Source organism: Marasmius oreades, chromosome 3, assembly GCF_018924745.1.
Source record: "Marasmius oreades isolate 03SP1 chromosome 3, whole genome shotgun sequence".
NCBI lineage: Eukaryota > Fungi > Basidiomycota > Agaricomycetes > Agaricales > Marasmiaceae > Marasmius > Marasmius oreades.
In genome coordinates, this window is record NC_057325.1 from 3,080,219 (window position 1) to 3,106,116 (window position 25,898).

At 47.9% G+C, this 25,898-nt stretch overlaps 11 protein-coding genes across 12 annotated transcripts; 9 read left to right on the forward strand and 2 right to left on the reverse strand.

Annotated features, from left to right (window-relative positions):
* Nucleotides 1–62: 62 nt before the first annotated feature.
* On the forward strand, nucleotides 63–2,696 carry E1B28_006342 (uncharacterized protein). 2 transcript variants are annotated; one of them, XM_043160746.1, is made up of 12 exons: nucleotides 63–526; nucleotides 589–651; nucleotides 710–746; nucleotides 803–957; nucleotides 1,016–1,042; nucleotides 1,101–1,117; nucleotides 1,174–1,248; nucleotides 1,307–1,647; nucleotides 1,703–1,824; nucleotides 1,874–1,961; nucleotides 2,011–2,172; nucleotides 2,232–2,696. In XM_043160746.1, exons 1-12 carry the CDS (start codon nucleotides 315–317, stop codon nucleotides 2,307–2,309), a joined length of 1,377 nt encoding a protein of 458 aa, XP_043012088.1. In that variant the 5' UTR covers nucleotides 63–314; the 3' UTR covers nucleotides 2,310–2,696. The 2 variants fall into 2 exon arrangements, with proteins under 2 accessions (XP_043012088.1, XP_043012087.1); XM_043160745.1 differs by lacking the exons at nucleotides 63–526; nucleotides 589–651; nucleotides 710–746; ... (2 more) ...; nucleotides 1,101–1,117; nucleotides 1,174–1,248 and having other exon boundaries at nucleotides 1,261–1,647; nucleotides 2,011–2,040; nucleotides 2,106–2,172.
* A 2,004-nt stretch (nucleotides 2,697–4,700) lies between these two features.
* Nucleotides 4,701–8,788, forward strand: E1B28_006343 (uncharacterized protein; the record flags this gene model as incomplete). The annotated part of the gene is made up of 11 exons (XM_043150996.1): nucleotides 4,701–4,967; nucleotides 5,038–5,049; nucleotides 5,109–5,978; nucleotides 6,031–6,040; nucleotides 6,103–6,194; nucleotides 6,267–6,375; nucleotides 6,466–6,681; nucleotides 6,729–6,934; nucleotides 6,989–7,120; nucleotides 7,179–8,705; nucleotides 8,759–8,788. The coding sequence occupies 11 exons, from the start codon at nucleotides 4,701–4,703 to the stop codon at nucleotides 8,786–8,788; spliced, it is 3,471 nt and encodes a 1,156-aa protein (XP_043012089.1).
* Nucleotides 8,789–9,151: 363 nt separating this feature from the next.
* E1B28_006344 (uncharacterized protein) lies at nucleotides 9,152–10,258 on the forward strand (the record flags this gene model as incomplete). Its single annotated transcript, XM_043150997.1, has 1 exon — nucleotides 9,152–10,258. One exon carries the CDS (start codon nucleotides 9,152–9,154, stop codon nucleotides 10,256–10,258), a length of 1,107 nt encoding a protein of 368 aa, XP_043012090.1.
* Nucleotides 10,259–10,705: 447 nt separating this feature from the next.
* Nucleotides 10,706–12,535, forward strand: E1B28_006345 (uncharacterized protein; the record flags this gene model as incomplete). Its single annotated transcript, XM_043150998.1, has 5 exons — nucleotides 10,706–10,708; nucleotides 10,769–11,022; nucleotides 11,080–11,319; nucleotides 11,380–11,753; nucleotides 11,817–12,535. 5 exons carry the CDS (start codon nucleotides 10,706–10,708, stop codon nucleotides 12,533–12,535), a joined length of 1,590 nt encoding a protein of 529 aa, XP_043012091.1.
* Nucleotides 12,536–12,812: 277 nt separating this feature from the next.
* Nucleotides 12,813–13,780, forward strand: E1B28_006346 (uncharacterized protein). Its single transcript, XM_043150999.1, has 6 exons — nucleotides 12,813–13,056; nucleotides 13,117–13,295; nucleotides 13,353–13,416; nucleotides 13,469–13,506; nucleotides 13,563–13,598; nucleotides 13,650–13,780. The coding sequence occupies exons 1-6, from the start codon at nucleotides 12,924–12,926 to the stop codon at nucleotides 13,719–13,721; spliced, it is 522 nt and encodes a 173-aa protein (XP_043012092.1). The 5' UTR covers nucleotides 12,813–12,923; the 3' UTR covers nucleotides 13,722–13,780.
* Nucleotides 13,781–13,997: 217 nt separating this feature from the next.
* On the forward strand, nucleotides 13,998–14,458 carry E1B28_006347 (uncharacterized protein; the record flags this gene model as incomplete). The annotated part of the gene is made up of 3 exons (XM_043151000.1): nucleotides 13,998–14,047; nucleotides 14,109–14,189; nucleotides 14,257–14,458. The coding sequence occupies 3 exons, from the start codon at nucleotides 13,998–14,000 to the stop codon at nucleotides 14,456–14,458; spliced, it is 333 nt and encodes a 110-aa protein (XP_043012093.1).
* A 99-nt stretch (nucleotides 14,459–14,557) lies between these two features.
* Nucleotides 14,558–16,037, reverse strand: E1B28_006348 (uncharacterized protein; the record flags this gene model as incomplete). Its single annotated transcript, XM_043151001.1, has 2 exons — nucleotides 14,558–15,584; nucleotides 15,637–16,037. 2 exons carry the CDS (start codon nucleotides 16,035–16,037, stop codon nucleotides 14,834–14,836), a joined length of 1,152 nt encoding a protein of 383 aa, XP_043012094.1. The 3' UTR covers nucleotides 14,558–14,833.
* Nucleotides 16,038–17,847: 1,810 nt separating this feature from the next.
* Nucleotides 17,848–19,901, forward strand: E1B28_006349 (uncharacterized protein; the record flags this gene model as incomplete). The annotated part of the gene is made up of 11 exons (XM_043151002.1): nucleotides 17,848–18,001; nucleotides 18,057–18,160; nucleotides 18,224–18,259; nucleotides 18,325–18,553; nucleotides 18,610–18,740; nucleotides 18,798–18,815; nucleotides 18,883–18,933; nucleotides 18,990–19,115; nucleotides 19,164–19,321; nucleotides 19,375–19,447; nucleotides 19,503–19,901. The coding sequence occupies 11 exons, from the start codon at nucleotides 17,848–17,850 to the stop codon at nucleotides 19,899–19,901; spliced, it is 1,479 nt and encodes a 492-aa protein (XP_043012095.1).
* A 120-nt stretch (nucleotides 19,902–20,021) lies between these two features.
* On the forward strand, nucleotides 20,022–21,360 carry E1B28_006350 (uncharacterized protein; the record flags this gene model as incomplete). Its single annotated transcript, XM_043151003.1, has 3 exons — nucleotides 20,022–20,242; nucleotides 20,299–20,609; nucleotides 20,674–21,360. The coding sequence occupies exons 1-3, from the start codon at nucleotides 20,062–20,064 to the stop codon at nucleotides 21,358–21,360; spliced, it is 1,179 nt and encodes a 392-aa protein (XP_043012096.1). The 5' UTR covers nucleotides 20,022–20,061.
* A 67-nt stretch (nucleotides 21,361–21,427) lies between these two features.
* E1B28_006351 (uncharacterized protein) lies at nucleotides 21,428–25,482 on the reverse strand. Its single transcript, XM_043151005.1, has 19 exons — nucleotides 24,806–25,482; nucleotides 24,657–24,754; nucleotides 24,564–24,587; nucleotides 24,478–24,508; nucleotides 24,395–24,420; nucleotides 24,200–24,344; nucleotides 24,055–24,141; nucleotides 23,922–23,993; nucleotides 23,703–23,859; nucleotides 23,577–23,649; nucleotides 23,490–23,520; nucleotides 23,346–23,433; nucleotides 23,171–23,289; nucleotides 22,995–23,112; nucleotides 22,819–22,941; nucleotides 22,732–22,763; nucleotides 22,177–22,678; nucleotides 21,716–22,119; nucleotides 21,428–21,663 (listed from the first exon to the last, which is right to left on the reverse strand). Exons 1-17 carry the CDS (start codon nucleotides 24,972–24,974, stop codon nucleotides 22,647–22,649), a joined length of 1,425 nt encoding a protein of 474 aa, XP_043012097.1. The 5' UTR covers nucleotides 24,975–25,482; the 3' UTR covers nucleotides 21,428–21,663; nucleotides 21,716–22,119; nucleotides 22,177–22,646.
* Nucleotides 21,616–22,497, forward strand: E1B28_006352 (uncharacterized protein; the record flags this gene model as incomplete). The annotated part of the gene is made up of 2 exons (XM_043151004.1): nucleotides 21,616–21,969; nucleotides 22,027–22,497. 2 exons carry the CDS (start codon nucleotides 21,616–21,618, stop codon nucleotides 22,495–22,497), a joined length of 825 nt encoding a protein of 274 aa, XP_043012098.1.
* Nucleotides 25,483–25,898: the final 416 nt, after the last annotated feature.

A 25,898-nucleotide genomic window follows, 5' to 3' on the forward strand; every position in this document is an offset into this window, starting at 1 on the left:
GTTGCGTGCCTTTAGGTTTTGAACAAGTAAGAACGGGCTGTACGTGGAAACGACAAACAATGGAAAACAAATGACTGGGCACCCGTACAATTGAACTTCCAACGCTATATTTCCTTCTTTCCATTTCCATTTCTTATATGCTGTTGCATACAATCGTTCTGGAGATTCCAACCTTGACATATGCTTTAATGTGGACTCTAGAGTAGGCTTGCGATCGGCGATCGTTCCCTCCCAAGCTTCAGAGACTTCAAAGACGTCAGACATGAATACGATTGCTATATAAACCGTGCCTCCTTGCGCTAACCCTCGAAGACATGAATCGATCCAGTCCACCCACACAAAAGCGCGTTCTTGTCGTTGGGGCTGGCGCTGCTGGAATGTCCTGTGCGGACACCCTGGCTCAACATCCCGAAAGATTTTCCGTGACACTCGTAGAAGCTCAGAACTATTGCGGTGGGCAAATGTTCTCGATACCTTTGGACAAGGAAAAGTATGGAGCGGAATGGTTGAACCAAGGGGTGCAAGGGTACGCCTATGCCTCCAATCTACCTCTGCGCATAATCACTTACCAACCAGTGTAACACGTAGCGGTTCTCATATCTACCACCATACGTTCTACATGTTCGAGAAACTGGGTCATCAAGCTCACCCGTGCGCCTATATTATTCGTTTGTCAACGTTCGCTGACCATTACCACGACCGCGTCTAGTGTGGATCTCCAGGTTTCGTTCGGGAAAGAAGAAACTGTATGCACTTCCCTTGAGCGTCTTATTAGCTTGTTAATGTTTGTTCGTGGCGGCAGTTCTGGACCAACGTCTTTCCAACTACTCTCGTCAAGCGACACGCGAACGAGATCAACCGCTTTGCCTGGGCCATTAAGGTTATGCGGTGGCTAGAGTTTGTTTTCGCGATTATCCCAATCAAGATTAGCTTGAAGATGTTTTTCTTTTCTGACGAGTGGGTGGACATGCTGCTGACTGCCTTGAAAGATCGTTAACAGCCCTTCCCACGGTAGATTCATCAACTGTATGATTTATCCGAGGTGGGAGTGTCAATCAATGGCCTAACGCACTACCCGTGCAGCTAATCCTCTTTCTTAGTCTGGCCCTTTTTCTAGGTGTGATCTCTCCGTTAGTCCATGGTATGTTTCTGTTTCTCATCTTCGTTTGGCAGGTACCGGAAATGCCACCCCAAATCTTCCTACTGTTATGATGGAACGTTTATATACGTCCCAGACTTATGGAATGTGTGAGGAATTTCTCCTAAACTAGTTGTTCGGCCACGATTTACTGAGTATAATTTCTAGGGTATCCCGTTGACCCCGATATGCTCACTTCCAATCTTCCTCCGATGGTAGTTTTCCCCGAAGCTTCGCGCGTCTATTCCGACTGGAAAACATCGCTAGAGAAGAGAGGAGTTCAAATCCGCCTTTCTACCGAAGTCACTCAGGTCATATCACGATCGTCGAAAGGCGTCGAAGTTAATATCAAACAAGGTCTTACGGAGACTACAGAAGAGTATGATGAACTTGTTTTCTGTGTCTTATCGGACACGGCGAAGAGATTATTGGGTAAAGAGGCCAGATGGATTGAGAAGAGGGTTTTGGGTGCGGTAAAATGGAGCGATGACATTACCGTTACTCACAGTGTGGGTTTATTTGACGATTGCCTTCGACGCGGTATATTCTGACATACGGGGGCAGGACATGAATTACATGAAAAAATGGTATGAGGTGGAGTTTAACAAAGAGCACACTGTTTCCAATCTGGCTCATGGGAGGAACGAATTAAAGCGTGTCGAAGAGGCAAAGAAAACATTCAAACCGTACGTTCATGACCTCCTGCCAGAACGTTTTAAACCCAACTTCACGCAGGATGTACTATATCAAACAAACTCCTGCTGATCCTCGGAAGCTCGAAATGAGTTTCGACTGTTCTGCATTCCAGTATCAATTGGACAAGGTGAACAGTTCCATCTGTTACAGCTTCCTTATACTTACTACCATTGCAGAATGCTCCACTTGAAAACCATGTCTTTCAGGTGAAGCCGCCAGGAGGTATCCAGCTGGTATCCATTCAGCTCATGCCTCTCTTTCAATTTTGTAGACCATTTTTCTCAACAAGGAAGACGAGGAAACGTGGTCCAAACATGAGATTGCGCCCGACAAGATTAGTATGTATTTTTTACTCCCTTTCGGTACTCGGAACACCGGACTCACTGAGTCTATCCAGTCAAAGAAAATTGGTGGCACCAGCTTTGCCATTCCTACACTCACTACCTATTCGTCGCTCCTTTACTCTTTCTGTTGAACGGGAAACGTCGAACGACGTACGCAGGATCCTGGACTCTAGTGAATGCTCACGAACTAGCCGTCATTTCAGGCGTCGCTGCCGCATACTCCTTGGGAGCGGAATACCCACTTCAGTTAAGAGAGGACAAATTTGCCAAACTCTGTTTTAGGCTGTATCTACTTCTGGTGCACTGGAAGTGGTTTGGTAATTAGTATCTTTTGCACAAGAATCAGGCTGTAGTACTCGTAATTAGTTACGGTAAGTTTTGTAAGTTTTATCGTCCCATAATTGCCTCAAGTAGACTCATCTGTGTCACCATCATGATGTTGATCAGGAGACGGGGACGGCGGTAATTAAAAAATTTGTGGTTGTGCCTTCAGAGTTGATGGTATGCAACCTTGACTCATGATCAACTTCTTGGAGTGACTATTTACCCGAGAGACGACTTTGAACCTGGCAACTTGAATTGACTGATCTGGCCCCGTTTGCGCGGTACTTCAATTCTATACCTGGCGCATTTGACATCTACATAAATAGATAGTCGGGGCTTACTAATCACGACCCTCTCCATATGTACGCATTTACCCGGTTACTGATGTCGCCGAAATCCTGTTTAAGCTTGGTTTTTACCAAGCGCGACTCTTCCGAGAATATTTGGGTCATTACGGTCAGCTCGGGCAGCGGAGAGTAAAAGTACATACTTCTGGATGCAGAAAATGGAACAGGGTTGAAGGCGGAACCTTTCTTCCCTACAGCAACGAGTCGAACTTATGGAGTCTGAGTACTCCAAAACTTGTGCGCAGGAATGTTATTATGATCATGTAGGATGCCATTGACGTCAAGTTTCGCGGGAGAAGTACGACAGAACAAGCTTCCATTCCGTGGTCTTCATGGGCCCGATGTGCTTTGGTTAAAGGGTTCGTTGCAGTGAAGCAGGTAACCACTGCAGAGTCTGGAATCTACCTTGAACTTGCAAGCCAGTAACGAGTCGCCTTTTTCGATAAGAGAGAATTTCCATGAACTTCTGGTCCGTTTCCGGGAGTAACCGGACTTTGGACGGCTTTCAGGTCAGCAAGATCGAAGAGGCTGAGGATAGAAAGCCAAACTGACCTTTAGTCTAACGGTACAGAAACAGTATGTACAAGCTCTGTGGCACCGGGGGTGAGCTTGAGGTTGTTTCCCGAGCCTGGTCGACCTTATTGCCGCAACGCCACTGAGGAAAAGATATCCGGGCTCAGCCATTGGCTGCTCGAAGGACAAATGATTGATACTTGAAGAATTGAAGCATTTGGATGAAGGTTTACCGCTGCACCGGGAGGTTCCCAATGCTCGGTAAACGTGAACTACTGCATGAGATTAGGAAGACCTTGTGATGATTGATATAAACATGTGCTGGCTTTTTCTTTTTCTATATCAGAAAGATTGTTGTAGGTCAATCACCGACTCCCAAATTTCAGCTTCAGACCGAAAGGCTCCCGCATTCTTGAATTGAAGTAACTTGGATCTGATATGGATATATGAATGTTTTGATGGGCAATATCACTCTTATGAGGAGTGGATTAACGTTTCCCGGCAACAATCTACGGCCCAGGCTTGATGAGACTAAATAGCACCTACGGCGGTAGGGTGACCACACGACGAGTTTAGAAAACAAAAGGTAATGACATCGTGCAGGATGTCGACAATTCTTCCAAATCGGGGTGAAATTCGGTGTATAAAAAGAACAGAAAAGGACCAGAAGGAAGTGGTGCCAAGGGCTCGTGACAATTAAATGGTTACGGAGATTTCCGTACAGAAATTCTTCCCGATTCGGACTGACGGTCCAATGGCAGCTTCTTCAGTAGACGGCGTTCGAAGAGATGGTCAATTCCTAACTTCGTCCGCTTTCACATCTCACCATCACTTTCCCTCCCAGGTTTCCTCTCCCTTGTATGCCGCAGGCCACTAGTAGGGATCCTGCTGCTCAGAGGGCTCAGGATAAGGAAGCAAAACGCGCTCGAGGTTAGTGCTTCAAGGCTGCAGTATGATATCCCAACTTGAAAACTATGACTATTTTCGCAGGTGCCCTATCTTGCGCCGAATGTAGACGGTGAGCAACTCTTATCTGCTATACGTCCAAGGCTAATCAGTCTGCAGATTGAAGTTGAAATGTGACAAAACGGTGCCCTGTTCGAGGTGCGGAAAAGAATTTGTAATACCTCTTAACACCTGGATCTGAAATTGTGTTCTAGCTGTAAACGGAGGGGATGTTCAGCTATCTGTCCGAATGGAAGTCTCATTACAGGCCAGGGCACGAGGCGAGTATTCGCGCGTTATACCGGACGGATCCAGCTTTATCTTTATTAACGAACCTGTTGGCCCAGATTCGTGTTGGCAGACACAGAAAAGCTACACGAGAAAATAGCTCAAATGAGTGACCGTATACGACTCTTGGAGGATGCTCTCACAATCCTGCACAACTCAAGTGGAGCAACCGATCCACATCCACTCCTCAACCGCGATTCCCTAAAGATTAAATCCATCATCGAACTTCATGCCGCAGTCAGCCAGAATCAGGAAGAACCTACCCCGCCACAGGAGGATAACGAAGAATCCCAATACATAGATGCATTTGGAACTCTGGCCATAAGAGATGATGGTGCAGCTACTTTTTACGGTCGGTCTGCTGGACAAGAAGTGCGTGGACAAAAATGCCCTCCTATCACCAAGCATTATCTAACAGCACCTTCTTTTGCCCTATGAACAGAGTATTCTCATCGTACGTCCAATATTGGTGGTCTGATTGCTCTCATTACTCAACTACCGTTATACTAACAGGGCGAAACCGTAACTTCTTCTCCCGAACCCCGCTCAACCCCCAAGTCTACCAACGCCCAAATAAGCAACGGCATTTATTCAAGCTCATCTCCATCGCAAGAGTGGCCACGTTCACCACCGAAAGTCGAGTATAATCAATTGCCACCCCTCCTTACAAATTTATCCCATTCTTTCCCGTTACCCGCCAACCAGCAAGACTTCAACATTGACTATCTCATCGACACGTATCTTCCCACTTACGACGAAGCTCTGCGGTTGTGCAATCTTTACCTCGAACAAGCCCCATGGTTCTTTGGTGCGGTCACACGACGGCAGGTGTTCGACGAACTGCTTCCGATGTGGTACAATGAAGCCCCTAGACCATCGATACCACCATCATTGCTAGCTTCCGATTCGTTGCCTGGCCAATCTTCACAGAACCGCAATATGAATGGCAATCCGCTGTCGCGTGGAGCAGGATTGGGAGTGGGGACGATGGGTTCACTCTCCCCGCCTTCCACGAGCCCCATGCCTCCCATTGACATTGCCATGGTTGACGGAAGCTCGTCTATCGATTCAGTCCATGACATTGCGAATGGCGGGAAACACTCTGGTGGTGCACACGATCTTGCACTTCTGTTTGTAATTTTCTGCTTTGGTGCCCTTACAGACATTTTGTTGCCCGCCGCACCAGAAAATTCGGTGGCAGAACATTATTACGATCTAACGAAGGTGGCGTTGACGTTGGAAGGCGTGTTGGATAGACCACCTTCAGTGGCGACAGTGCAATCCCTATCACTCATGGCAATTTACGAGGGGTTGAGAAGCGGGGAGAACAGCATCGAGAGTACGTGGGCGCTTATGGGAATGGCGACGAAGTTGGCACAAAGTGTGAGTATCACGCTTACAGTACCATGGAGCCTGTCACTCACTATTCCCATAGATTGGTTTACGTGGGTACCTTGCCAAAATCTCTAATCGCAGCAACCCGTCTCACCGTTATTGTCATTTTCAGATCGAGACTGCGCCAGATGGAGATTATCACCAGCAGAAGTTCAGAAACGGCGGGCCTTGTTCTGGGAGTTATTCATCACTGACTGTTGGCAGGTGAGTAGCGTTGTCATCGGATTTCTCTGTTGAGATTTAGTGCCGGCTAAATCGGTCTTTTCTTCGAATTAGAGTCTCGCCACCGGACGACTGGCGACTTTCTCCTTACCTTTTGTTGACTGTGAGCTACCCGCCGATCCGGATCAGACATTGGCGGATGACGGGAGTTTTCAACCTAGTTGTAAGTCTTCTCCCCTTACACCCTCGATGACATTCAATTCTCTCTTGTGCCACATTATTCTGAAAAATTCGATCCCACGCCGTTTTCCAGTTCCATTTTGGAAAGCGCGGTTTGGTGCAGAATGTGTGGCTGCTGTTGTACAAGGCACTCTCACATCGCGAGCCCCGAAATATTCTATCATATTGGAGCTTGATCGAAAGGTTCGCGATATGGATTGTCCGCAATATGCACAGGGTCCTTCCCCCGAGGGAGCTGGTCTTGGCAAAACAATGAGCCACTTCATGCCAACTAACTATCGAGAACTAAGTATGTGATCCTCTCTTACTATCGTTTTCAGTTCTCATCTCTAGAAGCATTATTGTATATTCATCGCTGTTTCTTCACCCATGCTATCCGAAGTAATCCCTCAGACCCTATCAAGAGCCAGTACGCGCCGTCCTTCCTTGCTGGGTACCGAAGTGCCTGCGACTTGCTTGGCTCAGTGAGGAAGCAGTTTAGCTTGTTCCCAAAACAGATAGCAAGATTTTGGGTTCTATGGACTCACGCATTCTCAGCAACCGTATGGCAATCTTTTATCTGCACACAATATCGACGCTGACAGCTTGTTGTTCAGATTATGTTGTCCTCGGTGGTAATGCATGGATCCAAGTCAAAAGTTGCTCCTGCCGCCTTGTTGGAAGTAAGATCGGCTTGTGAGCTTTTTGAGCAAGCTGCTGCCCACGGTGGTAGGGCTGTTAAGTTCTTGGTGTGTACTTTCTGATCTTGTTATCGAGGTCCATGCTAAATATCATCCTAATATATAGCCTATCATACAACGCCTTCAAGCCAAGGCTCAGAAAGTCTTTTTCGAAACCTGCAATGGAATTCCCCCTTCAATCCCCAATGACATTTTCAAGTCCTCTTCTGAGAACAACGCGGACGATGAGATGTCGATCTTTGGAGGGAAGACGCATACCGTTGCGACGAAAGTCGCTGCCCCTAACCGAGCAGGATCCCAACCCAAAGCCAATGACAGCCCGCGGGGATCACAGTCCCCACCGACTGGGTCTCCCACTCAGAACTTTGCCACAACTAATCCTTCCTTTACCGGCGTGCATCCCAGTTTGGTTAACGAGCTAAACGGGTTCGATGGCACCATCAATGCTCAACTTCAAAATGCCTACAAAGCGGACAGTGCGTTGTTCACGCAGACCTTGATGGGATCGCAATCTAGGCAAGCAGCTCAACATGATCAACAACGTATGCAACAGGAGGAACTACAGTATCAGCGGCAACAGGAGGAGGAGCGACAGCGACAGTTGGAAGAACGACAACGGAAGCGCTATATGCAGGAGCAAGAACAACAGAGGCAAGCTGAAGGGCATTCCCAGGCGACTTACACTCGTCACGAACCTCGACCGGGCTACACCTCAGAAACCTACCCCTGCAAACCGGATCCATCGCCCTACTATACCCGACTGCCAGCTGTTCAGCCTGAACTTTCACCTCCGAGCTCTTATCCTGTTCCTCATACTTCTGTGGTTGGAAATGGTACTGCGGAGGCATATCATGACTCTGGCCACAAACGTCCTATTTCTCCCCCTCAAGCACATTCAGACCTTCGTCCGCCGACAGAGTATCCGGAGACAATGTATCGGCAGGACTCCTATCCACCAGAAACGTTCCCTCGTGAAATTCACAGAAACGGTCATTATCCAGCGGTTTACAATAGCAATCCTACGTCTCCTACTGTACAGTATCCGTACCATCCTGAGGAAAGCGGCAGTGGTACGCAAAATGGCCCTCAGATTCCCCCCCAACAACCCTCAGGTTACGTCAAACATCCAGCTCGTCCACAACGCCCACTCCACGCTCATCAACCGTACCTGAGGCCGAATCATCATATCCAACGGGTTTCCCAGACTCGCGTGCATCGGCAGCCGCAGCCTGAAATGTATCAGTCTCCTCCATCCTATGTACAACCCCAACACACAGATTACACTGTGTCGAATTCGGCGAGTCCTGAAAATGAAATAACCTCCCCTGTCTCTGCTACCCAACCTTACCCACCTCATTCCTTTGAACCGCACGTGAACGAGAGTTCACATCCCCAGGTCTACCACCCTCCATCGTCTCAGCACACCATGCAGCCTCAACATCATGCTCATGTTGGACGACAGGGTGAACAACCCTATTGGGCTGGGGAATCTGAGGGTTATCACGCTCAACACCCCACCCAGCATGTTGGGAATCAACAGCCATACCACCAGTACACGCCTGAAGACGCAATGAGGGGCATAGCCGCGGATGATCCTCGACTGCAAGAGACGTGGCAGGCGTACATGTACAAAGTATGCTTTTCTTTTCTGTATTCAGGAAGATGAAAACTCACTGAACATTATAGGTTGGAACGGCTCAGATGCTTGAAGATTAAGAATGCGGCACCACTGTCAAATTTTACTGACTGATCTCATCTGATTTAGAATATCGGTTCTCTCAATATCTTACATGGACGTTCTACGAATCTACACGTTCCCTTTCTTGTCACAGTCGTTCCTGCGTCTTTCCATATTTTTTGATATTTATATACCTGTCTTCCACACTGTACATATAGCCCAAGATGCACATAATACTCGTAGAACACGTTTCATCGACGTACGAGGACGTGGGCCCGCAGTTGCCCACAGACATGCGAGCAATAATATACGTAGTAACCAGTTATATATATAGGTTATGTCAGCAGAGAGACCTACATAAATAGCCTCGTTGTGTTTTCTGCACATCGATTACTCTAACGATGCTCTTCTATCTGACATCCAGAATTGTGGGCACCGCTACATCCTTCCTATACCCGGCATATTGCTCTTATAAAACCCTTTCTCAGCGACCAGCGTCCGAAGCAGACCTTGAACGATGGCTCATGTATTGGTCGGTGCTCGGCACACTCCTTTCACTCGAGCTCTTTGCAGAATGGGCCATCTCCTGGCTTCCATTTTACTACACCATCAAAACACTGTTCCTGCTATATCTCTCTCTCCCGCAAACCCAGGGCTCAACATTCATCTACCACACATATCTCGCTCCGTTACTACATGAACATGAAGACCAAATCGATCGGAGCATGTCCAAAATTCGGGGCATTGTATGGGAGTTTGTGCAGACAAAGGCCAGAGCACTGTGGGACGCATTGGTCGCTAGTTTGGGGCAGCAACCCGGCGCACCCCCTGCTGGTTCTGCAGTCGCACCCCCTCCTACGCAGAATGATCCAGTCTCCGGACCGGCACAAATGGCTTTTGGTCTATGGAGAACTTACGGACCCACTATTCTTACGACAGGTGTTACTTTGTTTAGACAAGTTGCTCCTGGTTCTGCACCTCAGGCACAACCGCAGGGTGGACAAGCACGCACAGCGTCGTTCTTTGCTGAACGACCACCAGCTCAACCGTACCCAGACTCCTCTTCCTCTCACATTTCAAACACAGCTACTCAATCTGTCCTTGAACGGAGACGTGCTTTGGAAGCGGAGCTCGCCGCTTTAGAGCGCATAGGTCCGTCTAGTGGATCTGATGTATCGACACCATCCTCTTCATCCTTCACATCCCCAATTGCTCCTACCTTCCCGATTCCCTCGATTCCCCTTCCTGGTACATCGTTGTCAGCGTCCACGTCCAGAACGTCATCACCCGTTTCCTCCTATCCCCGTGAACGCACTTCGTCTGGTGTCGGTTTAGGCAGGTTCGAAGAGATCGAGATGCCACCTACCGAGTACGTTGTCGCTGGAGAAGATCACGACGGAGTGGGACATGCTTATGACGGCGGTAGACCAGTTCAATCACAGAGAAGGACTAGCTGGTTTGGATGGGGGCAGGGTGGGCAGGGTTATGATAGAGTGAAGAATGATTAGTTCCGTTTCTCTTTCACAACTTGCGCGGACATTTCTATCAGCGATGGGATATTTGTGACGGTCTCAGTGGTTCAGAATTCGGACAGTCGACCTGAATGTTTGGGGATTACAACTGTATCAACATTACACGTCTTGGGTACTGACTATGAACGATGACATTTATCTATGAAGAAACAACTTCGATATTCAATCTACTCCTAACGGCATGTTGCTTCATCGCCTCCGGTCATCTCAACAAGTCTCCTCGAGCTTGTAGGCGCTTAGTGCGACCGAGTTGCCCGGCATTTTCGATTGATACACCTTCACGAACGTTCAACGTTCAAGCTTCAAGGGGCTCACCCATTTGTAGTGCCACATGTTAGTCCCAATCACCGTCCTCGTCACTGCATTTGCAGTGAACATGGGTCGCTCTCGGAAACAGATGAGAAAAAATTAAGTACGTGGATCATGGTGCGTGGGAATATGTATGCCAACAAGTCGAACGTTGAGCGCCTGATACTTACCAAAAAGGCTCAAACCCTCACAAAGAATCACCTTCGATGGGATCCCGCACTCGCTATGAGCCCACTAAGGGTATTGACATTGCTGCTTGTTGCAGTACTGCTCGTCTCTCCATATTCGACGGCAACGAGAGTGTTTAACCCGCTTGAACACTCCGGCCCGGCTTCTCCTTATTTCGATGCACCTTCTCAATCAAATATCAACACAGACCTACCGGAGGGATGCACGGTAGATCAAGCGGCCTATATCCTTCGTCATGGCGCGTATGTACCTTCGTCTTTCTTAACACCGTCATCGAGAACTCACCGATATCCTTACAGACGCTACCCTGAACCAGGGTCCTTCAACGGATGGAAAGGCCTCTTTGCAAAGTTCCAAAATGCTACATACACAGCACGAGGACCACTAAGTTTTATTCCGGCCTGGACTCTACCCGTTGATGACGAACCACACCAACCTTTGTTTCTCTCCTCAACCGGTGCTGGAGAGGCGTTTCGGTTGGGTGTTGAATTGCGGAAACGGTATGGTTTGACTAAAGGGGGTAGTAATTTTACTGTTTGGTGAGTGTCCGTGGATATTTCTGCTGTCGAGTCTTGGCTTTTTCATTACTTCCGACATAGGACGGCGGGTCAACAACGTTGTATAGATACCGCGGTATATTTCCTACGAGGGTACCTCTCTCAAGGCAATTATGTTTCCGATCCGTCTCTTAACAGAGGGACCGTGATCACACTCGTTGATTCTTCTGTGAACACTACGTTCGCCGACTCCCTCACTCCTTCTGCTTCCTGCCCTGCGTACTCCGAGTTCACTCCCGCCGGATCCGCCAATTCCGACAAATTTAGAGCTTCTGTTAGGGACAAGGTTGCGAAAAGGCTGAATGGCTTCTTAGAGGGACTCATGTTGAATGCATCGGATATCGGTGTGATGCAAGACTTGTGCGGGTTTGGGTTTGAAGTGAGTGGTGACAAAAGGTTTTGTGATATCTTCCAAGGTACGACTATGAACTTGAAGGACCGATAATCATGCAAAACTCAGTGCTAATTCGGCTTGACAGAAGCAGAATGGCTTGATTACGAGTACGCCCATGACTTGAATTATTATTACGGAGCTGGTCCCGGAAATCCGATATCAGCAACGACAGGTTATCCGTGGGTCAAGGCCATCTCCGACTTGTTCGCTGTAGGTCCCGGGGAGACTGTTGAGAACGGGACGCTTATCCCGCCTCCCTTGATCATGACTTTTACTCATGACAATAACATTCCACCTATCATCTCTGCTCTTGGACTGTGGAATTCTACAACGGGGTCTAGCGAAAAAGAGGAAACGATTTACCCACTTCCTATTACTAAACGCGTCGATGATCCGAGACGTATGTTTCGTTCGTCATATCTCGTATCGTTCTTCGGCAACATTGCCCTTGAACGGATGAAATGCGTCATAGGCGGTCCTACCTTGGAGGAACAGAGGGAGAAAGGTGTTTCTCACCAAGCCAATATTTTCGGAGGTAGTGTTAACAATGCTGGGATGGGTAAATCAAAGGTGTTCGTTCGTGTGCGAGCAAATAATGCGCCCATACCCATTCCTGGATGCGTTTCGGGACCTGGTATGACTTGCCCGTTGGAGGAGTTTTTGGACTATGTTAATCGACCGAGAAAGGTGGCATCGGGTGACTTTGTTGACATATGTGGACTAAACGGTGTTCAAGGTGCTGTGAGTGAGATGAAGTTTTTGACCACCACTGGCGATGGGACGACCTTCGCGGGTATTGTTTGACTGGAGTTGGAATAGTCGTACATACATACCGGAACTCGGAAGGCATATGTCGACTTTCAATACTTGAGTTTGAGTTCAGGAGTTGTCACGTTTCGATGATGAAGGTGATGACGAAGAAATTCTTAGTAAAGTAATCCATCCGCCCACCTCGCCGTTTCAAACCGCACCTCGCTCTTACCATAACCACCATGTTCTCTCTTGCAAGAAACGCTCTACGAACTTCTTTTACCCGTACTTTTACTGCTCCCACTGCTTCAGCCTCCCTCCACACCCTTCCCGACCTTCCATATCCTTACAATGTACGCGTATAACTCCAAGTTTCTACCCCCTCGATTGCTCTCAACACGGACTGTACTAGGCTCTCGAACCTCATATCTCTGAAGAGATCATGAAGCTTCATCACCAAAAACACCATCAGACGTACGTCAATGGCCTGAATGCCGCCGAAGAATCCTACTCCAAGGCCGAAACTCCAAAGGCAAAAATAGCCCTTCAGCCAGCGCTCAAGTTCAACGGTGGAGGTAAGTTGATTCCGTTGTCAGCTTTAACAGGAAACAGACCTACGTCTCTGTACGATCTAGGTCACATCAATCACACACTCTTCTGGAAGAACCTCGCTCCTGCAAACGGTGATGGGGGGAAACTACCCGACGGTCCACTCAAGCAGGCTATTGAACGTGATTTTGGTTCGCTCGAGGAATTCAAGAAGTCGTTCAACGCCAAAACTGCCGCAATTCAGGGAAGCGGATGGGGTTGGCTTGTGAGTTTCAAGCGCTTTCGTCTCAAAGTCTAACTTACTGAATCTTGGTGGACACAGGGATACAACGCGACCACGAAGAAGCTCGAAATTGTTACCACTCCCAACCAGGACCCTCTTATTCGTCAGTACCAGTTTATTTCCGTCTCTGTGGTTACTCACTCCTTGTCATGAAGAGCATGCCCCAATCATTGGTGTGGACATTTGGGAACACGTACGTTGCAAGGTCACTTAACTTATAGTGTTCTGTGCTTACCATCTCCTACGCAGGCCTTTTACCTCCAATACAAGAACGTCAAGCCCGATGTAAGTCCGTTCTGAACATACGGGGGGATCCTTATCTGAAAGTCATTCCAGTACTTGAACGCGATTTGGAATGTGATTAACTTTAAGGAGGCTGAGAAGAGGTTTGTTGAGGCGTCCAAGTGAACAGTTGTATCGTATACGAGTACATAGCGCGATAATACTATTTTCCTGAACTCAACGGAACGGAACGGACCGCCTCGGGCATGACGTCACGACCATCGCCTTCTCCAAATCTTTCATGAAGCGAGGGATCCCCTCTGTTGAATGTCATAGGTGACGCTAGTGGAGATACTCAGATATGCCCTCCGAGCCAAGTACAAATACCGCGAGTTCCTTCGGTGGTCTTCAATATTACACCCCCTCCACTACCACTTATACATCAGAACTCGAAAGTTAATCATGCAATCAAACGTTGGAAACGCTCAGGTGTACGAGGCTGGCGACCAAAGGCAAATGATCAATATCCTTTCACTTGCTGCTAAGTGAACTGACCACGAGTCCCTTCAATAGGACATCCAAAGGTACCGTCACGGATCAAACAGAACGATTCGAATATCCACCGACGAACGCACACAACGCGACAGATTCCAAGTATGTCTTTGGTGTCCGTTTCGTACCAGTATATTCGGCGACTAACCATCATGCATCATGCCTTCAGGGACGAACGTAGCCTTGCAAACCGATTGGCCGCTGCTGAAACGCAAGAAATAGACAATTTGAGTAATAAGACGAAGAACACCATCACGGACCCTCTAGAACCTGCGCGGTCGCATGGAAATGAGCCGTCGAGAGGAGCGAAAATAGATGCCGAGTTGCAGAAGGAGGACGAGGAGGAGTTGGAGAGGAAAGGGAAGGCATAGAATTCCAACACATGTATAGTAGCATCAAACAATTCAGGGAACACCTCGAACAGACTTGAATCGGCAGGTCAAAGCGTCACAATCTTCTTTTCTTCAAACGCACAAGTCAAGGATGTTAATACTTTGATTTTTATTTATTAAACTAGTTCGTTTATTCTATCTACGAAAATGTTGCGATATACAACTACAGTTGGCGGAACTTCGAATAATCTTAAGACAATAAGTCAACGATAGCAAAATCGACAGCGAATGATAGAGATACAGCGTGGAACGGTAGCGGGGTTGGTATATCAACTAGAGGGAGGGGGACATGGGGGGGCATACGAAGCATAGATCCATAAGAAAGAAGTGGCATAGATGGTCCGTGTGCATGGTTCACTGAGCCGAAGACGATTCCTCAGGCTCCTCCAGCTCAACACCAGCACCCATAGCCAACGCCCTCAAAAGGACTTCCCAACATCCATCAATCACCGTCCAAAGCGTATCGTCAAAAATTCCCAACGCACACGCGTTCATCCAAGTCCCGTGAACAACAGCGACGGACTCTAGAAGACGATGGGGCGTGTATGTGGTAGCGAGATCACTCGCTAGGTCAAGTTGGTGGGATACGTTTTGGGGCTGAGTGTAGAAAGATGAGGGCGAGGACTCGGAGGTAGTGGTGCTAGTCGAAGGAGTAGCAGTGCCAGCCTCATTGAACGCTTGAGCACATTTCGACGGGGGGTAGGGAAGAAAAGCGTTGTAAAGAATTTCAGCTCTACGGGCGTAGAGATACTGACAAATATGAGGGAAAGAACTCGGGTGAGGGAGACATAAGTTTCTGACGGGAAGAGTTAATGCTCGTGGGATACCGTTGTTTGTGGCCGGAGGGACTCCGTCGTCGGATGAGGTGATTGGGGAAGGGGAAAATGGAGGAAGTTTAGTGCAGTGAGCGGTCATTATAGGAGCGTGGACTGGGTAAAGTTTGACGTCGACTTTATTAGTTGAAGGAGATTTTTTGGAACCGTAAACGGCGAGCATGTGAGTCGGAAGATCATCACTAGAGTCGTCGTGAACGAGGACCTGGATCTCAGTGGGAAGTTTGGACTTGGGAATGTCGGCTGATACTGAGATAACTGTTGCAAGAAGCCTGAAAACATGGATGAGTATGGATATGCAAACAGAGCCAGGCTGTAACTGACCTTAGACCCTTGTTTGCATAGTTGTCTCGAATAAAGTCAACTGGCACTAGAGGATCGTAGTGGTTGCCGAAAGCGGCACGAAGAGCTTCATTGGTAACCTCTGCACGGGACGGCTGACCAAGCGCTCTCGGGAGGACGACGGGAACGTTGGCGCGACCTGCTGGTCTCGAAACAGTGGGCTGTGACGGGGTAGGTTTGGTGACGGGGCACGAAACATTGAAACGAACAGGCTGTTTCTGACTACGACGTTTGGACTGCTCGAGGTTGTACTTTGACTGGACACCAGCTCGGCGCCGGCGGGAAGACCTGAGCGGGTCGAATCTGTGAGAGGAAAGCTTTGAGGGAGGAAGGTTTTCTGCCTGAGAGCAATGGCGTTTGTTGCTATTCGTCGAGCGGAACATCTTGGATGACTTGCGGGCGGGGAACGGGAATTGACATCTTGAAGAACGAGTGGCTACGTATATATACCAACCAAGCTCAAGTCCAATCCAATTCCATTGAACCAGGAGATCTTGCCTTTTTTGGTCAGCAGAAATTGAGAGTTTTGCCCAATCCTGAAAAATTGCCAAATGTGGGTAGTTTGTTGTACTTTGCTTGAGAGCCAAATAAACCGTACTAGGTATTTTTTTTGGCCAAACTGGTTGATTGCAATGCTGTCCGATCAATTACAGACAATGTACATTCGCCAGTGGTTGCTATTACACCAATCCAGTGGAAATATTAGTGACTGGCACTTGGAGGTAGCAGCTTAGCAGCCTATCACCCATCTACAGCGGCCATTTTAGCTTGTAAGTTGCGAGTGGCAGGCCGGGAATTATTGAATTGAGCGTTCGAATTCCATCGAGGCAAGCGGAGATTTATTAGCGCTGGTGCAACACGTCATTACTATTAGGCCTGGCCCTCGGAAATTCGAGCGTTTCAGTTGTAAGTTTTTATCGTCGTTACTTATTAGTATGGGCTCGGCGCCTAAACGAGCGCCATTGATTTCTTCCATCATCATCGTCAACCATGTGCATGAACATCCAGAACATCCACTCATATCCATTCGGTTCTTCAAGCAGGTTCATCGGCTACAGTCGTTGCCGAGCAGGGCCAGGTTAGCATTTTCGTTTTGCACTTTTCACTTGAGCGTTGGGCAAATGCCCTTCAAGTTAACATTGCGTCTAGAAGATAGGATAACCGGACCGTGTCAAGGTCATGCCCTTCCCCTTGCGCTCTTTTTTCTCTCGAAAAATCGTTCATTTTCATTTTGAATTGTGTTTATTGTTCTGAGCCTCAGATTTTGTCTATTTGAGCCTTACAGGACTGGTAAGCACGAGCCATATTGCTGAGATCCAGAATGAGACGCTCTCACGGTCTCACGCGGCCTAGGGCATTTGGCCAACACTCAAGTGAAAAGTGCAAAACGAAATGCTAACCTGGGCCGTAATCGGCTCCTGGACGTGTCTTTCGCATGGTAAGTTGCCCCAATACTATCGCTGGATTCCCCTTCGGATCAACGATTGACAGAAAGAATGCGGCTGAGGTCCGATCAAGTACAACTCGTTATTCCAATCATCATTCCGTCTACCGACTTACCCATTGAAGCTGTGACTCAGGAATGCATGCTTTAACATTTTGGACGTCCACCATCTTGCCAGAATCAGTAACCTGGATGAGGTTAATGTCCAAAATGTAGTAAACCACCTATACAGGACCGTGGCGCATGCAAGAATGAATCCCTTCGGAGGCAGCTCGATATAATCGTCTCTCCCGAGATGCACACCTCCCGGCACGGTTTAGCGGGTTAGTGAGTATGCCGTCTTTCATTTTCGCGTTTAAATTGATTGGTCGGTATCTTTCACGGACAGGTCGGAACTTAGGTTAGGGCTGCGAGGTCAGTGAATTCGACTGATATGTTGGGTGCTATCATTAAGGATGCCTAGAGCGAACAGGCGGCCGCCACTCCTCCTCTTCCGGTTGTCGTCGATTTCAGCCACAGCCCCTTCAAATTCCTACTACTATATCTTGTTTTGGACGTAACCCCAGTTGTTGCATCACGGGAAGAGCTGCATGCCGACTGTTCATGTTCAAAGGCTCAGGGTGGGTTCGTGTTGAAGGTTTCACTGAATCGTTATTTATAAGGGGGGGGACCAAAGTTTATGTTTCGTTACTTGAAGGATTTTCTTAGCAGCTGGAACAATCTCACAGCAGTTTCGCAATACTGCAACAATGCTCGCATACGCCGTACTGGCCATCGTGCATTACACCTTCTTCCTATCAACACATGCTCATTCCGCTGCTGAACCTCGTGTTGTCGACTCAGATGGTATCTGTTCCCAGATTGAGAACGCCATTTCCTCTGCGTCAGATGTTTATTATTTCGGTGAAACCTCCTTTGATCTTACACGAAAGATTTAAATCACTGAATAATCCAACAGGAGAACTCTCTTATTTCAAAGACATTGGACACTGGGCAAGTTCGAGCTCGCAACTTTCATTATGTAGTGTCGAACCCGGTACAGCTCAGGACGTAGGCATTATTGTAAGTGGGACCTTATACCAAATCAATCGTTGGTGGTTGCTGGATGCTAAATAATGTTGGCAGTTGGGAATCCTGGGTACGACTCAAACTCCTTTCGCTGTTCGTAGGAATTCCTTCTTCGTTTCTTGTACTGTCCCATACTCAAATCCATCGGTGGAATTCAGGTCAAAGGCGGAGGGCATACTGCCAATCCAGGCTTTTCCTCTACAAACGGTGTTCAGATTTCCATGTCTCGGTTTTCCGAAGTGACTTATGACGCTCAATCTCAAACGGTTGTGATTGGGACTGGGATTACTTGGGACGACGTATATGCTGCACTTGCTCCTCATAATGTTAATGTCGTCGGGGGTCGAGTTTCGGGTGTTGGCGTTGCTGGATTTACTTTGGGTGGGGGTGAGAGTGTTTCTTCTCTCTGTGAGGTGCCCCTGTCTTATTGAATGGGAGTTTAGGGTACTCCTGGCTCTCGAACCAGTATGGTATGACGGTCGATACGGTTACTGCGTTTGAGCTGGTCAAGCCAGATGGTGCGGTCGTCACCGTCACCGAGTCTTCGGATGCAGATTTATTCTTTGCGTTGAGGGTACGGCAATTATTTGAATTTAGGTTACCGTTAACTAAACATTTTTGTCAAGTGTAGGGAGGAATGAACAACTTTGTACGTTTTCGGCTTCTCCTACCATTGTTTTGAGTATGCTGGTTTGACGTGCTATGTCCGGTTGTAGGGCATTGTCACTCGTTTCACCTTGAAGACGTTCCCTCAAGGCCAAGTTTGGGTGAGTCCAGTCTTTAGCCATTTGCTACTACGTGTTGATTTCGGGATTCCGTGTAGGGTGGTTTGATAACCTACGTCGCTCACCACGTCGACGACGTTACGAAAGCAGCAGCAACCTTCTCCGCAACAGTGACGGATCCTAAAGCTAGTATCATCACTACATACAATTTCGTGCTTGGCTCTGTAAGTTTTTATCTTTCGAAGCGCATTTTTTCTCAAATCGTACGCCAGATCGGTATATCACAACTATTATTTTATGATGGACCGACGGTACCAGACGGAATTTTCGATGACTTTCTGGCCATTCCACATTTTACCAAGAATGTAAAGACGAGAGATTTCTTGGATCTCGTTAAGACGCCGCCCTCGGATATTACTATAGGGCAAAGGTATCTTCAACGAGTCTTGATCATTTGGCTTGTTATTGACACTGTTCGTTCAGGGGAATCTTCCATACCGTACCGTTACTCGAAATAACGCCAGCCATTCTGGAAGCGGTTGTTAATGAAACTATGGTATGTTTTTATCTTCTTGTCGTTCCGGGTGTTTTTGTTACAATCCATTTTCTAGTTCTGGGGAAGTCGACTATCGCTCCTTTCAGGCAACTTCATATCATACCAAGTGGAACCATTCCTCCCGGGCGTTCTCTCACATGCCTCCTCTCCCTCTGCTTACCCTCCATCAAGATCTGTCATGTACCTCCCCTTCAATGTCTATTATGCTTGGACATTTTCGTTTTCTGATTCCAAGTTCCACGATACTATTAGGGCGAGTGTTCAACATTTAACGAACGTCGCGGTCGCAGAGGGACAGAGTGGTGTAGAAACTGCGTCTCCTTACCCCAATTACGCGATGTACGATACGCCTGTGACCCGGATTTATGGGGAGAATCTGGGTAGATTGCAATCCGTCAAAGCAAGGGTGGATCCGTCGAATATCATGAGGTTGACTGGTGGATTTAAAGTATAGATACCGTATTACTGCTAGATAATCAATCGACCGGGCGTCTCGGGGCGTCTCTATTTGACGGTGAATTGTTAAATAACCGGCATGCCAAAACGTTCAAGCCCTTTGTGTTACTTAAATACCGCCTCTGGAAACTGCACCATGAGCATCCTGTTCCGTCCTTATGACTGAAGACTCAGTTGTGGTCCACAAATATTTCTATTTAGATGATAAAATCCTGACAGCCCAAGCCTCGTCTACGAGTCAGTCTCTCCAGGAAGGGCGAGAGCTGGTCAACCAAACCCTTAGGTCTACCAAATGGTTCCACACCGATGCAGCATGCAGTAAACGCTTCTGGGTACCCGGTAAGTAACGGATTTTATCCAGAGATGTAGATCGACTAAATGCTTAGGCACGTTAGGTTCCAACGTGTACATGTACGTGCCCATCCCAGATGTGCTTCACCCTTCAAGAAGACGCGATCTTCTGGGATATGGCTCGGGATGCGACTCAAACTCGGGCTTAAACATGCCGGAATGGAACTCACCTGTCGACGGTGCTGAAGTATTGGATATGGACAATCTACCCTTGTTTGAAAGCACGGACCTCGATGATCTATTCGATCCCAGGAATGCCCCATTGATTGTTGAAAGAAACTTAAACCAACAAACCGCAAATCCACCATCTGTAGAGCAGTTGGACCATTCTACATTGTTCAAAGTTTTTCCGCAGGTGAGTTCTCGATGCATTCCACACCTCGCTTCTTCGATCTTTGAACGTGGATTTCGTTCTGCAGCCACATATACACGTATTCGGTAATTTTGAGGTGACCAAACCCTTTAAGATCCCTGTATATTCAAAGACAGATCCGATTCCAATCTTTCCATACACACTTCCTTTGAAATCACCTTCCAATGCTCGTCGTGCGTGGCTTGTGCCAGTTCGTGGGATCCTTCCTTGGGAACATGCAACACCCGCGGTACTCCTCGATCCCAAAGTTTCACCGCAATCACCTCGTTCTCCAAATCCAGCACTTTCTCTTCCTATTGTTTGGACACATGCGTCACTACGTGCGTTTTGGACGTCACTACTTGAACTGAAGCGGAGAACTGGATTGGGACCTATTAGTGTTTCCTTCACTGCGGCTGGATGTGGGAGTCTTCAGTCATTTATTTCGCGCATTCCAAGGTCCGAATATATGGATAGTGATGAAGAAGAAGAGGTGAATCCGAGCCCAAATCCGATATCTGGCTCAGATGCATCTGATACCCCGGCGGGGTCAAACTTTCATCCCAATCCTCTGGATTCCGTGGATTATATAAAGATCTATCATCAATCTCAATTCTCCATGCATTTTCGAAATATGGTGGATCGTTTCGGTTTTGAAATGAAAGCTGGAGATGGGAACGAGAAAGTAAGGGTTTTGAAAAAAGCTCGGCTTGTTCTGGTTGATGATGTAGCTCGAGGGGTACTGGTCTCGTAGGGTTCGGCAGAATCCTCAGACTCGATCACCCAGCGACTTGTAAATTTATGATCTTTCTTGCTTGTTGCCCTTTGGCAGCCCATTTTCTGCGATCAACGCCTGCGGGCATATTTTGCTGGTAAGGACTCATGGTCTCCATGAGGCATTGAACTCTTCATAATAATCCTTTCTTCGCGAAGCGTTGCCCAGCCCTCCTCCTTTCCGTTCCCCATACTGAACCACATGTTCTCTCAATTATTGTCCCCAAAGCCCCAGATGAACGGTTCTACCGCTTCCGTCTTACTCTCACACAACCGTATACCCCTCGCTGAAGCTTCAGTAAAAATATACCATGCCAAGTTCGGTGTAGACCCACCTGAATGGCAGTACTTTCACCAGAGGGGCAAGGTCATCTTTGGGAGGGATGAAGAGTACCCTCGGGAGACCGATTCTGATGGATCAGGATCGAGCGCTCACTTGAGCGATGTGCATACCGGAATCATGGATGTAGAGTGTTACTGGTTCCGTCTTCTGGATCCCATCTCGGGGAAGATCAACTGGTTGTTTCCTGTCCCAGATAACCTCACCTATACGATGGACAAGCCGTTCTTCCACATATTCAATGGCAGGGTAGTACAAACTTTTTTTTTGTCTGCCTGTGTGTTTCATATCGCGGATCCTGAATAGTTTCCTCCCTTCTTTTTCAAGAGCAGGTTATGGGGATTTCTCTTTGAGATCGATGCAGAGAGCCACGCGTTCAGCGAGGTCGTCAAGCGCCACCTGCCAACACCGTCAGGTACTCAGTTGCGTCTGTACAGTGTTGGTCCATCCGCTCACCAAGGGGTTTTAGCACGATCTCAGACAGCACCCGTCAGGGTGTGGACAACGTTCCCCAGAATGAGGAGTCTTCGATCCAGAGACAAGCCTGCCTCCATTTCTGAAAGGACACCCAGAATCACCTCCACAATGATTTCACTACCAAGGAGCAGCTCTTTCGCCCATCTGGGACATATAGGTCTCAATCGAGACGGGGAGGTTGAAAGATCAGAAAGTGTCGATCCTTCGTGGGCGAGGATGATAAATGAAAGCCAGGTAGACGACGGCGGTCGATACACCGTCACGAAAGATACTGTAGGATGTTTCCGCGGGTTTTTGTGAATCTTGTATCATTACGTAGGACGTGTAGTCAGAGACTGTACACTATCTCGAGTTCTAAGTTATGTCTAGTGAGGCACGGATAGCAGTGCTCAGATGGGGAGAAAGGTTTTGTGTATTTTTTCAAGATGACGTTGAACATTCGACGGCTTTTAGAACCTGGTAAGGTCGCGTCCAAAGATCCCTGAAACATAACGTATCAATAACTCTCCACGTTAATGACGAAGGACAGCATACAATTGAGGAACCAGTAGAAAGGAACAAGAATTCTGTTGAGAGGCATCAGGTTCAGTTCCATACAGCAACCCTTTTATGAACACGTACTTGTTTCGTGCACTTAGCGTCATTGTGAAGTAGGCTGAGCGCCATATGAGCCACGCCGTCCTCCCTGTTTCCTTGCTTAAAGGGCCGTCTTTGTCAACCGCAGACCGATCATATACAGCTTTCCTGTACTGCATGTCAACAACAGTTGACCCATCGGTAGTCGCTATAATACTAACCAATTTCCAATGTATGCCAGACTTCCTCTATTATTGAATTTGAAGGGTTGAGTATATTCCTTATCTCGAACGACTTTGTTCAGCTTCTTCACAAGGTACGCAGCTTTTTGATTAGCAACTGTCGTTTGGGTGGTCAGCAAAATTCGTGCTCCAGCTGCTGGAGGGGCGGAGATCACCTTGAGCTGTTGCAGGCATGGGATCCCCTTCAATGGAGGCAGCATCTCCTATGGCCCACACATCTGGATCCGGACTTCCATCGTCCTTGATGACGTTCAAGTATTCGTTGGTGGATACGCTGTGGAAACATTAGTTTCAGACGACGCGTGTAAGTAGGTGAAAACAGTAGTTTACCTTCGCGGCGTTTTCTTGAGGTCAGTGATAGAGCTTATCAACGGGTTGGGTGCGAGTCCTGTTGACCATACAAGCAAGCCGAACGGGACTGGTAACGCCACTCGATCAGTGTTGAGCGGTTGATGCACCCAATATCGTCCTTACCTTCGCCCTGTTCCTTCACGTGAAGTTTGCCCTTTATACAAGATCTAGAGTCATTAACATAATCCATGAGCAACAAGGGTTACTGACCATCTCGACGCGTTCTACATGGTGACTCGTGAAGAGATCAACCCCGTCCCTACGAAATTTCTTTTCTGCATATCTAGACATCAAGCCTGAGACGGAAGGTAGACAAGAGAGTTCAAAGATTCCTACTGTACAAGCTGGCTGTCGAACATTCCAAGGATATTAGGTGCGACGTCATATAAGCTTATCTTGGTCATTTTGGCAAGATTTGGATAGTGTTGCCTGATTTCCGCGTGAAGCAGGTCGTGCAGTTCTGCAGCAAATTCTACACCGGTAGGGCCACCCCCTATGAATAAGATTCTTACTCAGTGAATGTTCGGTTCGGACTAGAAGGAATAAACGAATCACCAACAACGCAAAAGTGGAGGACGTTCCGACGGTCAATGTCAGACATCATCGGTTGGTTAGCTTGCTCAAAGCCTGCGTGACGCTGATGTTGAGTATACACGTCTATCGAGCCACGGGTGAACAGTTTGCCTACACTCAAGGATTCTGCTTCGGATCGTTCGAGCATCCTTGACGTCCTTCAGAAAGTGAGCATACTCCTTAACTCCAGGAATATCGAAGGCTATGAGGATCAAAATCGAGGTCAAATGAATTCGCCGAAGGAGTGGGAATCGCCCGACTTTGGGAGTAGGCACCGACTGCAACGACAAGCTTGTCATACGACATCGTAAATGATTGGCCAGTCGAACCTGGTCGAGGGGCGAGGGTATTGCTACTCGATGGTTCAAATGAGGATGAATAGGGTACGGGAGGCGTCGCGGGAACCTGCAAAGAATTGAGGGACCAAAAGACTGACAACAATTTCAGCAACTTACACAAGTAAGTCGTTTCTGTCTGAAGTCTGGGACGTGAAAGCGAGCGCTTAGCCATCGGTGTTGAGACGTGAGAAAAAGCATACCTATTTCATCGCACCACGCCTGGTAGGACGTCTGGGAGCCCAAGCGTTGGAAAGGTCGCAAACCGACAGTTTGGTCGAATACTCACGATCTGGGTAGCATAACGTCGGACCTAACAGAGGATATTCAGATCGACCTTAAGCCATTGACCATGTAGTAGAAACATTAACAGGTAGCTTACCGGCTCGATAGCGCAACGCAGCTCGAGGGTTCCAACAGCACAACCTGCAAGCAGTGGCGTGAAGTTGAAATAGTTATTCGGTGTGACCATGGTTACGTCTTTCTTTCTTTCAGTAAAGTAACACAGAGGATATAAAACGATCAACGTACCCCACCGCTTCTTGTCAATCCCTCGAAGAATTTCATAACCACCCCATCCTGACCCGAGGATCACAAGTCTCTCTTTCGACCTGGAGGTACTTGACGAAAAATGTCTGGCGGAGGTCTTGAAAAGACTTGAATCGACTCTGGATAAACGCGTTCTGACAATCATGGACATTTTGAAAGCCTGCGGGTGCTTGCTTGAGGTGATTCACGCTGAGTTATGATGAAAGCAATACCGTCATAAAGAAGCTGCGGGCAAACTCGGAGAGGAGATTCCGATGGTCCCGGAACGTTGACCACCTGATGGGGTACACCAGAATAATTATGGGCGGGCTGCAACGCCGCCGATGAGGACGATAGTGGACAAATCGCGCAGAAAGACAAATGAACGCTCAGCGCTCAGGGCTCATGCGCATGGGGGACTCCTATCTTCATGGACGTTTCGTGGTACGGGTTCTGGCAGATACATGCGACAAAGCAGGTGGTATTGAGCAGAGATCACCGACAATGACTTGAGTACTCTACTTAAGAGAGCAAGGAGCTAAAGGGAAAGGGAAAGGAACTCAGCCTCACGGTGACAAGGCGGATGGGGCACGTGGCACTAAGTTTGAATCAAGGTCATCATCCACTACTAATTTCGAGTGCAGACACGCAGCGCCTGCGGTCACCCGATGGTTTGAGACCAGGAACCAATAGACAAATTCTACTGCATTTGCGCGGAAGAATCCTTCCTTACTGCCCTTTGATTAATTCCGTGAACACGTGCATTTTGCGTTCACGCTCGGCAGGGTCAGGAACGCTCGGCAATATTCGAACTCCGCTGGTAGTTGCTACACAGGTGAATAAACTTAAGTTCAGTGGCGTAAAGTTATTTCACGTCCTCAAATACACTGTACTTTGTAGTCTCCTACTCTCCTACCAACCATGAATACACTACTATTGTTTCCCTATATATACCTGTGAGCGGTCCGTGTATGTGTTTGCCAACTCGTGTCAGTGACGGGACTGTGACAGACTGTCGTTTCCTCGTTCGTTGTCTTCGGATTTACTTCGGAACGGAGTCGGAGCTCGAAATCTCAATCCGGCCGTAGGTATGCCA